Source organism: Neolamprologus multifasciatus, chromosome 12 (genome assembly GCF_963576455.1).
Source record: "Neolamprologus multifasciatus chromosome 12, fNeoMul1.2, whole genome shotgun sequence".
NCBI lineage: Eukaryota > Metazoa > Chordata > Actinopteri > Cichliformes > Cichlidae > Neolamprologus > Neolamprologus multifasciatus.
In genome coordinates, this window is record NC_140450.1 from 4,717,007 (window position 1) to 4,730,293 (window position 13,287).

The 13,287-nt window shown below is 41.3% G+C and overlaps 1 protein-coding gene across 1 annotated transcript; it reads left to right on the forward strand.

Moving 5' to 3' along the window:
* The first annotated feature begins 5,828 nt into the window (after positions 1 to 5,828).
* slc25a25a (solute carrier family 25 member 25a) lies at positions 5,829 to 12,164 on the forward strand. Its single transcript, XM_085179846.1, has 10 exons — positions 5,829 to 6,085; positions 7,670 to 7,796; positions 7,938 to 8,025; positions 8,144 to 8,255; positions 9,421 to 9,579; positions 10,150 to 10,302; positions 10,398 to 10,505; positions 10,609 to 10,776; positions 10,878 to 11,028; positions 11,157 to 12,164. Exons 1-10 carry the CDS (start codon positions 5,924 to 5,926, stop codon positions 11,342 to 11,344), a joined length of 1,416 nt encoding a protein of 471 aa, XP_085035972.1. The 5' UTR covers positions 5,829 to 5,923; the 3' UTR covers positions 11,345 to 12,164.
* Positions 12,165 to 13,287: the final 1,123 nt, after the last annotated feature.

Sequence of the window (13,287 nt, forward strand, 5' to 3'; positions counted from 1 at the left end):
AGGGGTGTCGAACTCCAGGCCTCGAGGGCCGGTGTCCTGCAGGTTTTAGATATCACCGTGGATCAGCACACCTGAATGAAATGATTAGTTCATTACCAGGCTTCTGGAGAACTTCAAGACATGCTGAGAGGTCATTTAGCCATTTAAATCAGTTGGATCAAGGACACATCTAAAACCTGCAGGACAGCGGCCCTTGAGGCCTGGAGTTCGACACCTGTGGATTAAATGCTCATCAGGAAGCGTGACCAACTCTATAAAAGCATAACAGGACAGGCTGCAGGTCTGAAGCATTCAGATGTGTGTTAACTCAATGCTGAGGAGGATGTCCTAGAAAACTTCCTAAAGTCTTCAGCTTATCCAAAATGCTGCCGCAAGAGTACTGAGAGGATCTAGAAAGAGAGCACATCCCCCCCCAACAGAGCACTTTGCTTTCAGACTGCAGGCTTAGTCGTGGTTTCTTGGGTTTCTTCCTGTTAAAAGGGAGTTTTTCCTTCCCACTGTCACAAAAGTGCTTGCTCATATGGGGTTTTCTCTATTTTCTCTGTATTATTGCCAGGTCTTTATTTTACAATATAAAGTGAACTGAATTGAATGACATCAGCAGTGATCTGAAAGAAGGGTTCTGAGGCTATGTTTATCTTTCTACAGTGGAAAACATTTAAGACAGCTGTTAATCTTCCCAGGAGTGGACATCCCAGCAAACTGACCCTGAAGTCAAATTGTGTAATGCTCCGAAAAACTGAAACCGAAAAAGTGTTAAGGTTCCTGACAGTACAGTTAAAGAAAAAAGACTGAAGAATGATGGCTTTTTAAAAACTTTTTCTAAGGTTTGTTTCGAAGGGTTTCCAGGAGAAAGCCTCTTCTCTCTAAAGGGCTGGTAGCATTTGAATAAAACACAAGATTTTTTTTGGATCAATGTCCTTTGGACAGATGAAACCACAGTGAAGATGTGTGGCTATAATCCACAGCATAATGTTTGTCAAAAATAAATAAACAGCAAATCGGCATAAACACCTCATACCAACTGTCAGCACAGTGGTGAAGGGCTGAAGTCGACCATGAACTCCTCTGTATATCGTAGTGTTGCTGAGCCAAATGTGCAGCCATCTGTCTGCTCATGCAACAGGACAGTGATCACAAACACACCAACAAATCTGCAACAGAATGATTGAAGTCCAGACCTGACTGAAATTTAAAAGAGTTAAAAGAGTTGAAGCAATGCTGAAAAGAAGAGTGGATCAAAAATCTTCCAAAGTGACACATAAAACTGATAAAGTGTTAAGAAAACAATTCCTTCACATTTTTACTATGAACAGTGGTGCTGCAAGCTTTGAATCATGGGGTGTACTTTATTTTTCACACGCCGTTCCTGCATTTTTGCTTAAGTTTTGTTAAATAGAACAATGACGCGGTGTAATATGTTACGAGGTTTGTTCATCCAAGGTTGAATTTACACAATTTTAAGACCTGCTATGTACCAGGTGATTTGTAAAGGACAAGATGTTTCCTCTGTGTTTGAAATTAGGTCGTAAATCTTGTGACTTAATGGGATTGTGAATCGCAGATGATAACGATCAGTAACAATGAAACATAAAAAGCCTTTTCCAAGGAAGGCAACAACAGATTATCATGTTGTCCCTCTGTGAGGTTTCCCAGTTACTCATGATTAAACGCCCCCTCACCTGTCACCTGTTGCCGTCAGATACGTACTGTTTGTGCAGCCGTGCGGGTTAAAGTGCTCCTGCTGAGTCCTGTTTGTCTTTACCTGCTGCTGTGTGACGCAGGGCATCCAACGACAGCGGCCACGTTAACGTGTTTATGCTTCTAGTGAACTTTTACTGACGTGTTCATGAACCTCAGAGTTACATGCGTGCATTAAAGCCTCATATTGTTATTGTTGCTCTTACCACCATTGCTGTTGTTACTGCTGTTTATTATTGTTTCGTACAGACATAGCCATTGTTGTTGATGCCCTCACAGTTACCCTGTGGGGTCTGAGAAATAACCCCGACCCTATGGTATCAGAAAATGTGACTTCTGGCTTTCAAATATTGTTCTTCCAAATCTTGGCAATGACAGGACAAAAATTATATATATTTAAGCATCTGTTGTCTCCAAATATGGAGTTAAGGGTTGCTTCTCCTCATTCATTTTGCAATCGGGACTATGGGTAATTGTCCCTACAAGTTTTCCAGTTAATTTTTAAGCTTTTTTTTTAACTTATAATTAAGTCTGTAGCAACATGAACAAGACGACTGCCATACAGCATCCTCTGTGTAGAGACATTTGCTTTCATTTTAAAACATATGTATATATGTTGCTGCTTCAACTTAAGTGGATTAAGCCAGATGAGTTTAATATCACATGTCAAAATAAAACTTCTAATTCTAATTAAGTTAAAAGTGGTTGTTGCGGTCTCAGTCCAGCAAATTGTATAATGAATAAACTCCTTATATATCACTAGGAAACTAAGAGGTTTTTAATTGACTTCCTGTGTCCCATGCAGCACACAGACACTGGTTTTATTAATATTTGATCAAAAACTGAACAAGAACATTGACTAATGGGAATTGTAATACCCTGTTTACACGGTTCACTGCCACACAAAGACTGGAGACCGTGTCACACAGCCACAAGAATCAAAGTCTAAACACAGCTAATGTATCAGAGATCACACCAACGTTAAATTAAAGGTTCAAAGTTGAACATTAACAGTCCCATGAGTCTGTACTTTTGCTAGAGCACCATTGGCATTTTCATGTCCCTGACTCCTGCCCTAAAAAAAAGACATTGAACTGAAACACCTTTGGTGTGGCACAGATTCAAACCAAAAAAAGTGGAGAGAAAAAAAGCTTATTTACTCTGCAAAGATCTTCTGAGGTGGCCTGGACAAAATGTGTGATATCTCTTGGTAGGGAGTATCCCAGGCTTCTCTTGTATCACACTGACACAGAGGAGAAAGTACAGAAATGCCAAGCAGGGTAAAGTTAAAGGCTGCGGGAACATCTCTGGGCAGCTTGACGTTCCTGTGACTACCCGCTGCTATTATTAGATGTTTAAGGCTCGTGCAGCTGCAGCCATCCTCTCTGGACGTAGGTGCAAGAGGGAAACTGACCTGGACAGAAGGATTAATGGTGGGAACAGAACAGCGGAGAACTTTAAACATACATGATGACTGTACAATCAAATGTCAGCTGTGGATCAAAGTGAAGACCCCCACCTTCGAAAAGCAATAATGAAAATACAAATAATGTCCTTCTTATTTTAAATGGATGCATTTTATCTTTATTAGAATAAGAGCATTTAGTTCTGAAACACTTTTTTAAGAATTTCAGAATAAAAATGGAAGTCCAACATCTTTAATCACATGTTTTTGATTATAAATGTATATTTTACCTTTTATTTTGTCAGTGTAACTTTCTTATCTTCTTGGTCTTGTCTTCCTCATTTTTTTTTGTCCTGTTGTTGCAACACTGAAATTTCCTCATAAGCATTCATAACCTAAACTGGTTGTGCATAATTGTTTCATTTGTTAATTTGTGCATGATTTTTCCATGTAAGACAGAGTTCTGGCGGAGTAGAAGCAAATACTGGGACTGTTTAACGTCTTATCCTTAATTCAGTCGTGTTGCCATCAATACAAACTTTGATCTCTGTCTCATAATGTAAATACTGCGTACAAGTACTTTAGCGTTCTAAAGGAAAATTTAGGCCATTTGTGTTGTGATGTTTTTCTGAGTTTCATATAAAATTTACTAAACCATTGTTGTACAAAATGCTTTTAACTTAAAATTAACCTTGCTTCTTTTCTTTGGTACACTCATTAGGTTAAGAGACTCAACCTCTTTGAGTGCTGCACACATTTAACAACTATATGTAACTTGGCAGTCTTCATATGCTCTATAAAATACACTGTCTCAGATAGAAGGATGCTGATTTTTAAGCTGGGAGTTTAATTTCAGTATGTTGTATAGCAACAGCAGGACACTATACAGTATTGTAGAAAAAGTCCCAATAATCAGACAATGTCCTATTAGCAAGCACTTGAAGACAGTGGGAACCCCGACGGAACCAGACTTTTGCGGACAAATACCCCCACGCCCCCACCCCCAGTTACTGCGAACAAACAAACAACTGGCCAAAGACACAAGAAAATACTATGTACACATATTTATAGCAACATATTTGCCTGTAGAGTCATTCCAAATCCCAGCCAGAAGTATTATAAGAGAAGGACTGTGTGTGTGTGTGTGTGTGTGTGTGTGTGTGTGTGTGTGTGTGTGTGTGTGTGTGTGTGTGTGTGTGTGTGTGTGTGTGTGTGTGTGTGTGTGTGTGTGTGTGTTTGTTGAAATTCAGAATCAGCTGACCGCCTCATCCTCAAGGGCTCAGCAGGTCACTCTTGGCTTCACTTCAGCTCCTTTTTTGGCTTTTGGCGCTCGTCCTTGTTGTGATTCATTTTGTCCAGCCTTCATGGGCCAGCAGCTTGCCTGCCTCAGAGGACAAACCCCCCCCCCCCCCCCCCCCCACCCCCGAAGAAAACACAACCACGAGCAAAACAAAGTGATGCAATACTTTTTGCAGGGAACATCATCTAGGGGGATGAGTTGCAGATGTAGGGTTTCAATAGTGGAGAGGTACTCAGAGTCTCCAGTAAAGTAAAAGTACCAATAACATTTAGTCAATATGCAGCAATCTCTAAAAAGCTTTCTACCTTTGGAGTTGCTGGAGATACAGCCAATTTACTTTGTGTATGGAGTTTAATCCAATCCTTTGTAGCCTATAGAAGTCAGGCCTCCTGCAAAGGGTCATAAGATAAGTCTGGGGGTCATGAGACTGTTTGTGAATGAAAGCTGTGGCCTCCTCAGTGGAGCTGTAAACAGGTAATCAGCATCTGTGATAAGGAGCCAAAACAAGTGTTTTTGTCCTGTCATGTTTTTTTTCGTGGGGGCTGGAAACCCCTGACAAACATTTTAATTGAGCTACATAAAGTACCAGTGCTGAAACTGTAATATATATGCAATGCAGTACAGTAAAAAAGTTTCCCCATTGTTGTAGTGATGTTTATGTATCGAAGGACAGAATGGAAATACTCAGGTCACATAGTTAATGGACCACTTACACAAGAAATATGTCAAATACAATAGAAGAAAATGTGGCAAAAACTACCATACTGTGCATGAGATTGAAACAAAATGTAAATTTGAATACTCTTGACAATACATATCTAATCTATTCAGTGTACAATAAAATGTAATAAATATTCTCCTTAAAATTATTAAACTACCTACCTTGAATTCTTCTTTATCATTCATTCTTCATATTTCTTTAAAATAATTTTTAAAATATTCTGTCCAAATAAAGAGATACTTTTCTTCTTATTATAATAATTTAATATTCTATTTGTGGATTTTCTGTTGTTATTGTTATATTTTCAATCAATAACAGATTTATTTATGTTTTTGTTAATTATTATATTGAATTAAAATCTATTAAGTGGTTATATAATAATTAGTTGCATCAAATTTTATTTTATTTTATGTAGGCGGTAATGTAAACCCCGTGGCCGCCAGTTTCATATAGAAGGAAAAACAGGATTGGTTAATATTTCAAATTGCAGACTAAACCTACCACAGGATTGGTCAATTTCCTTCGATCTCTCGCGCACAAAAAAAAGAAAGGAAAAGGCGGGACCGAGTCGAGCCCATCAATGGGCGGCCTCAGTTATTCGTCCGTAGTAAAAATGACGTTTTGTCTTCATTGACGAGGGACGGACCAATTACGTAGCTATTCCTAGAAGAGGCGTGGACTTCTGACATTCTTTAGTAGCCGGTCCTTCCTTACCGGCATTCAGTCCCGGACAGGGAAGACGCAACGTTGTGGTATTTATTTATTTATTGAAGTTTTAATTTATCCGCAGCCAAAGATGCTCGGCCTGTGCCTTTACGTCCCCGTGTCTAACTCGGACCCGATTGAAGTGGAATATTTCGAGTCTAACGGACTTCCATCTGAGTTGAAGTCTCTTTTTAACAAACTCAGCGTGTTCCTGCCGTCCCAAGAGTTTTCAGCCTACCAACGATGGCGAAAGGTAGGAAATAAATAAGTTAACTAACACAGTCAGAATAACCTAGTTCTTAACATTGATTAGTCTGAGCGCCACAAATCTTTTCACTCCGGCGACCGGAAAGATTAGCGCGCTGTAGTAAAAGCCTTACGACTAGGCCGCAAAAAAGACCGGTTTCGAGAAAATTCACGAGAAGATTCCGGGCATTTTTGCTGCAACTTTAACGTAACATCTGTATTTAACCTAAATGACACTGACAAGTAATCAATATTTGTTGATTTAAGCCTGTTACTGCAAACTTTAAAACTTAACCGAGCCGGTTCGGACTGAAAAAGACTGCCATTCATTTTACATGGGGAAAATCCACCCTAAAAAGGAATTCCGGCCATGCGCTTACACTGAAAGAGGGCAGCTGGAAGCCGGTATCATTCGCTATATGTAACTGAGAAAAAGTAAATCGTGTGCATAAGTACAAAAGTTGTTTAATTAGCTGTTCCCGTTTCTAGGTCAGCTACAGCATGCGTTTCTCCCTGATGTCCTTGAGGTCTTTTACTACTCTGAAACTGAGGGTTTTGGGGGCAGGCAGATCCCATATAGCTATGACTCGTGGTGCACCTGTAATCCTAGGAATGCTGACCCACCACTGACCTTTCATGTTTTAATTTCACAATTTCATAACAATGTGATTGTTTTAAATGCATCTGTAAGCACAAATTAAATTATTGGGAAGAAAAGGTTTAGAAACCACTCTAAAAAAAATTCTGTGTCATTATTTCAAGATTTAAAAGGTTCCCAGTGTCTTATCCAGTACATTTTATCTATGGGCCTCTTTGGGGGGTTAAGAGGCTGGGGCTCATTAGGATTTGCTCATAATTGTGTTTTTAAACGTGTTTTAATCAAGGTTATGCAAAGACTTAAGGTCTGCAGCAGTTTGTCTTTGGCATCTCAGGCTTCATGAACTGTCACAAAATGGCCCTTTTAGCTGTGCTTTAAGTCACTCTGATGCAATCCTGCAGGGAGTAGGGTGCAAGCTGCAAATATCTGCAGATGAGGTATCGGTTCAGTCATATGCCTACAGGCGGTCTGGGCAGCAGGTCAGGCGGTATCAGTCAATGATAGCAGTATATCCCGGTCTTATTTTAGCCCTGCAGGTTTCAACCTAGACATGGATTAAAGCGGTTGGCTGGGTCAGCCTGCAGTTGAGGGTGAAGATGGACAAGGGTGTTATTACCTAATACCCTAATAGGCCCAGGAGAAATAGACGTCATTCAAGAAAGCAAAGAGGCTTGTGGCCTGGCAAATGGGTCGTAGCTGCCCTTTGGGGTAATAAAAATCAAGCTGAGGGGACACCTTTAATGCGCCAGTGGGTCTCCAGGGCTGGTTTATGGTCACTTGGCTAATCATTTGGGAGGTATCAGTTACAGGGTACATTTCGAACTTGCTGTACTTGTTTCATAAGACATTGTTAAACTATAAGGGGACATGATTACTGCATACCATTGCTAAATGTGACCTTCTACTCCTCCATGAAGCTGACTCACTGGATTCATATCAGATTATTCAAATTCTGCCATCTTGTCTGACTCTGGTTTTATTTCTTCTTCACAGAAAACATTAAAAAGGGAAGAAAACAACTCGGACGGACAGCTGGACTTTGAGGAGTTTGTTCACTATCTACAAGACTACGAGAAAGACCTGAAGCTTGTGGTGAAGAGTCTCGACAGGAAGAATGCAGGTACGTGGCAGGAGATAGGGTCATGCTTTTTGTTTCACACGAAACTCCCAGAGTGGTTTCGAATTTCACTTTGTGTCATTTCCGCAGCTTTAAGTGTGAAGGACGCATTTTCTCACAGCGTGTCTTTGCTTCCTTTTAAAGGCCGCGTTGACCCTAAAGAGTTCATGCAGTCTCTCCGTGACCTTGGTGTGCATATTTCTCTGCAACATGCGGAGAAAGTCCTTAAGAGGTAAAAAAAAAATGTATATTTTTTTTAATCTTTGGGATTTTAGATTTAGATTTTTTTTTTAATTAATTTTTTTTAGGGAACAATGTCTCATCATTTTATACATTTATTTCTTTTAAAGCATGGATAAGAACGGCATGATAACAATCAGCAGTAAAGACTGGAGCAAGTATGCCATGGTGGAGAAGACGGAGAACATCCCTGAGATCATCCTTTACTGGAAACACTCCACGGTTAGTACTTTACACTGAAACCAAAAGTTTTGCCCAAAAAAGGGAACAAATCTGCAGCTTTGACCTTCAGAGCCTAAAACTAGAGACAAATCATTAATGTGCCAAAATTAACTTTATGAAAGAAGTAGAAAATTCTGTTCTTGCATAACGTTTCACATGTCCTACTTTTAGCTGTTCTTGGCTGATAACTTTATCATCGTATGCGATAACAATAACATGCCAAAGGCAAAAGTTCTTACACCCTCCTGTTGAGTGGGTCAATTAAAGAGCAAATTCCCAGAAAGGCCATGAGCACAAACCATGCGTCAGCAATTAAGCTCTTAGGCCATGAAAGGAATTGGGCTCTTTCCTGCAGGATTATGTTGGAAGGATTTGTCTCGGTGCTGTTATGTAAAGGAGAGCAGCAGCAGCGGTCAGAGCAGGTGCAGGCTGGAGATGTAATATAGCACAGCTCCCGCAGGAACACATTCTGATCTCGGGGGGGGGAACAAGTTATTTTAAAGCTAATGAGACCAGCAGACTCGCCTGGCGGCACAACCTGCCTCAAGCTGAGCAGAGATGTAAAGTGCTGGATCATTTCAGACTGCAGAAAGTCAGGTCAGATGTCAACCTGCACAGTTACGTCTGTTGAGGATTTAAGTTTTATCTCCATAAGAGTCCCAGAGAGAGAATAAGAAGGCAAAATGCTTGAAGTTTGGTTTGTTTTTTCTTTTAAAGGGGGGAAAGCTAGAGGTTTGAAACAGATCCCTGACCTATATTCTCAACATGTCTCCCTTTGAAAACAATCCCCATGCTCTGACCTTTGCTGTGCTGGTGGGGGGATGCTTACACATTTAACCTGCAGTCACACATGAGCTCACTATCATGTGGCCCACATGAGAGAAATGTTCAGATATTAACACGAAGGATTTTCACCACATGTTGGTTAAGAATAGAAGCTCTAATCTACAGCTGAGGACAAATGAATGACACAAAATGGGTCCTGTTCCAAAATGTTTAAGAGTGGTCCATGTGAAACTAACCTCCACTCTGTCCTTTGTAATCTCTTCATGTATGTTTCCATAATGAGAGTCATTTCTGTTAGTTGCCAAAACAAAATGACTAAAACCTCTACCAGGGGTTTTTTGCTCTCTATGTCTGACCATTCCTGTCATCTTCTGATCAGATATTCGATGTTGGAGAGAATCTCATGGTCCCCGATGACTTCACCATTGAGGAGAAGCAGACTGGGATGTGGTGGAGACATCTGGTCGCAGGCGGAGGAGCAGGAGCGGTTTCGAGGACCTGCACTGCCCCCCTGGATCGACTCAAAGTCATGATGCAGGTAAGATGATCGACTTGGACCTCTTAAAACACTTTAAGCAGCTGTTGATCAAGTGCAGGCACGAGATGGGCCTGTGAAGAGGAAGTTGTGGAAATTTCTCAGCTTGTGGGTCTTATGACTAAAGCTGTCGGGCATTTCAAGTGTCCGCTGATGCATGAAATAATGTTAAACGTTACTGAGATTTTAGCTCTTAGTATTTGTGGCCATTATGTTTTGAAATTGCTCAAGCGCCCGTTACCTAACGCTCATAAGCAAGTTAACGTTTAACAGTGTGTAACGGCAAGGGGCCAGAGTCCAGGCAATGACCAATGACTGCTCTCAAACCGCTATCACACCCTTGGCTTCATAGTACTCGCTGTCCTCCAAGCTCAAACTACGCATACTCGAAATGTGTGTCATCATCCCCATGGTGTGCGTCAGGAGACTTTGTCCTATTGATTAGATATTCACCCAGTTGGCTTAGATTTGGTTAAAAACATGATGACCCACATGGCACCGTGCCCAAGTCATCCCATAATTAAAGAAGTTTATGTGGTAGTTTAATCAAATACAATATTCTTCCTCCCTCAGGTTTACGGATCCCGAACCAACAACATGTGCATCATGAGCGGACTCATGCAGATGATCAAAGAAGGTGGTACGAGGTCCTTGTGGCGAGGAAATGGCGTGAATATCCTCAAAATTGCCCCCGAGTCGGCCCTCAAGTTCATGGCTTACGAGCAGGTATGACGGGTTTAACAAGGAACGGGTTTAATGAACGAGGCACAGTGTTCTTGATGTCATTTGCTAATCTGTTCTTTCCCAACTTGCTTCTCCAGATTAAGCGTTTAATCGGCAGCGATAAGGAAGCTCTGAGCATCCTGGAGCGCTTTGTTGCAGGATCTTTGGCAGGAGTGATTGCCCAGAGCACAATCTACCCCATGGAGGTGATTATCTCTTTAATTAGATCTGTCCTGTAGCGTTGTGATGCCTCTGTCGCGACTGTACAGTCAAACAAAGCTGACGTTATCTCTACTGAATCTGTTCCAGGTGCTTAAAACCCGTCTCGCTCTGAGGAAGACCGGCCAGTATGCTGGTATCTCTGACTGCGCCAAGCAGATCTTCAGAAGAGAAGGCCTCGGTGCATTTTACAAAGGATACGTCCCCAACATGCTGGGCATCATGCCCTATGCAGGCATTGACCTCGCAGTGTATGAGGTGAGCAGCCACAAGCATACATTGTTTAGAAATCCCCAGGACTCCTACAAAATAAAATTCAAAGTGAGACTGTAGATTGACCTTTTGTTTTCTCTCCATAGACGCTAAAAAACACCTACCTCCAACAGTACGGCACCAACAGCACAGACCCCGGTGTGTTTGTCCTGCTGGCCTGCGGCGCAGTGTCCAGTACCTGCGGTCAGCTCGCCAGTTACCCCCTGGCTCTGGTCCGAACCCGCATGCAAGCACAAGGTGAGGCCTCAATACTGACTTGTTACTCCATCAGTAGCAGACGGTTTTATACATTTAGTAACTTAAAAATAACTGGATGTAACTGTATTTGAACACAAGTCTAAGCTTGTCCATTTTAACCCTTTCAGCTGCAGTAGATGGCGGCCAACAGCAGGTGACCATGTCCGGCCTCTTCAGGCAGATCCTGCAGAACGAGGGGCCCACTGGGCTTTACAGAGGCCTGGCCCCCAACTTCCTTAAAGTCATCCCTGCCGTCAGCATCAGCTATGTTGTGTACGAGCACATGAAGACACAGCTGGGAGTGACCTCAAGATAAGGCTCCCTAGTCCCTCACCCTCCCAAGGCTCATGCTAGGAATCCCCCCGGGGGCTTTCAGGCCCCTCCAGAGGTTCGCGGAGCCATTTCATTCTGTGAATGTCAGCTGACGAAAGACTAGAAAGGACACGGCGAGGTGGAGGTTATGGACTCTGTGAGCTCAGGATGTCGTGACTGCTGCTATTACCTTTAAAGAGAAGCTGAACGGTGACTGTATGAGAAGCAGGACCAAATATTTTTGCTCTTCTCTTGAGTGAATCTTGGTGGATAAAGCATTAAAATGCACAGAGTGAAATGATTATGTCCCAGACGGGAAGATTTTTGCACACAGTTTGAATTTCTCTCCACCCCTGAATGAATGAATGACTGAGTGACTGACTGACTGACCGGAGTATTTATTACCACCCGTCCTGTATTTATTGTTTTATTTAGAAAGGGAAGTAAGGAATAAATCTTGAGCCAAAATGTGCAACTACATAAATCAGCCTTAATGTTGATAACTACGTGTAGTTGTCTGAAATGGTGAAAACGGGGGGAAAAAAACCTTTGCTGATGCAATCAGATCGTTGATGTGTTTAGTCGCCCTAATTCTTGTTTAATTGAATGTTACTTAATGTTCACCTCAGGTTAAAGAGCTGCTTTTTTTTTTTTTTTTTTTTTCTTTTTCTTCATTTTAAAGAAGAGCATGTGTATTTAGAAAGTGAAAAGACAGACGGCATAATGCACTTTAATTAATGCTAGTAAGCCTCTAAATGATGTTGTCAATGCCGATTTAGTGTTTTAATGGACCATTTTCGATGCAAATAAATGGAAATTATAAATCTGTGTCTCATTTCTCCTTTTTTGCACTGAAATTCACACACTTCAGCTCCAAACAGCAAACTCCTCCAGACTGAGAAGTTTGGTAATCTTACATATTTGTGGTGTTTGGAGGGTTTTCCTTATGCAGATCGAGTGATCGTGCATGTGATGAAAACAGAAGTGGAACCTCAGCAGACAGGCTTCTTATTTTTAAACTGCACATGCCTGGGTGGTGCATCTAATATCCAAAAGTGGATCTTTTCATTGCTCCCAAAACAAGAATTGAGTGATTACTTGCTATATAAATGCACACAATGGCTACGATCAGCAACATTTACAGAGTGAAGTGACCCTGAAGTGTCTGGCAGATGTGATAACTGCATGGCTCCAGACAACTAGTCCAAACAAATACCTCCTACCTCCCTTTTCCAACTTTTCCTTGAACTCATTTGTCAGTTTTACTTGGGAAGGTTTGTGAAAGTCTCTGGAATCACAAGCTTTCTTTTCACAAACAGTTCAGTGCATCCTCTGATAAAGTAGGTCCTATAGGAAACACTGAAGTTCTTTTCTTTTTAGAGATTTTAACTCTGTGGCTGCAGATTCTTCAGGGTCACTTCACACCTGGGAACCTTCCTGGAGGATTTGATGTTATGAGATTATTTCAGAAAGATTTTATTTATTTTTTAACTTCATGTTTTGGAGAAGAGCTTTATAATTCATTTCTTTTATTTTCAAAAGAGCAAGGAAACAAAACTCAAACGATAGAATAGATCTTTGTCACTGTTACAAGAACAATGAAGCACAGTTTGGCATCTCTCCATTAGCAGCATGTAGATTTTTACATTAAAATTCCTTTAGAAAGAAAAAAAAAACACTTAAAGTTTAAGAGGTGCCTACACAGGGAATGCATGTAATAACATAAGTCCTTGCTGATGATACTGGCTTTCTGTTGAAGTCTGCCAGCATAAATGTCTCTGAGGGGGATTAGTGAAGTGTCAGTTGCCCACTCTGCCGCCCTCACTGTCCGCTACAGTACAGCAGTAGGTCAGAAGGCTGTCGATGGTGGAGCGGTAGAAGTTAATTAGCAGTTTTTGTGGTAACTGGGCCTGTCGCAAGTTCCTGAGAAAGTATAATGTAATTATG

Excerpts from the sequence above, each read along its gene's own strand:
- slc25a25a (XM_085179846.1), top strand. The coding sequence starts at position 5,924 with ATGCTCGGCCTGTGCCTTTACGTCCCCGTGTCTAACTCGGACCCGATT. Across the intron at positions 9,580-10,149 it reads GACTCAAAGTCATGATGCAG|GTTTACGGATCCCGAACCAA; the intron begins GTAAGATGATCG and ends TTCCTCCCTCAG. Across the intron at positions 10,777-10,877 it reads TTGACCTCGCAGTGTATGAG|ACGCTAAAAAACACCTACCT; the intron begins GTGAGCAGCCAC and ends TTCTCTCCATAG.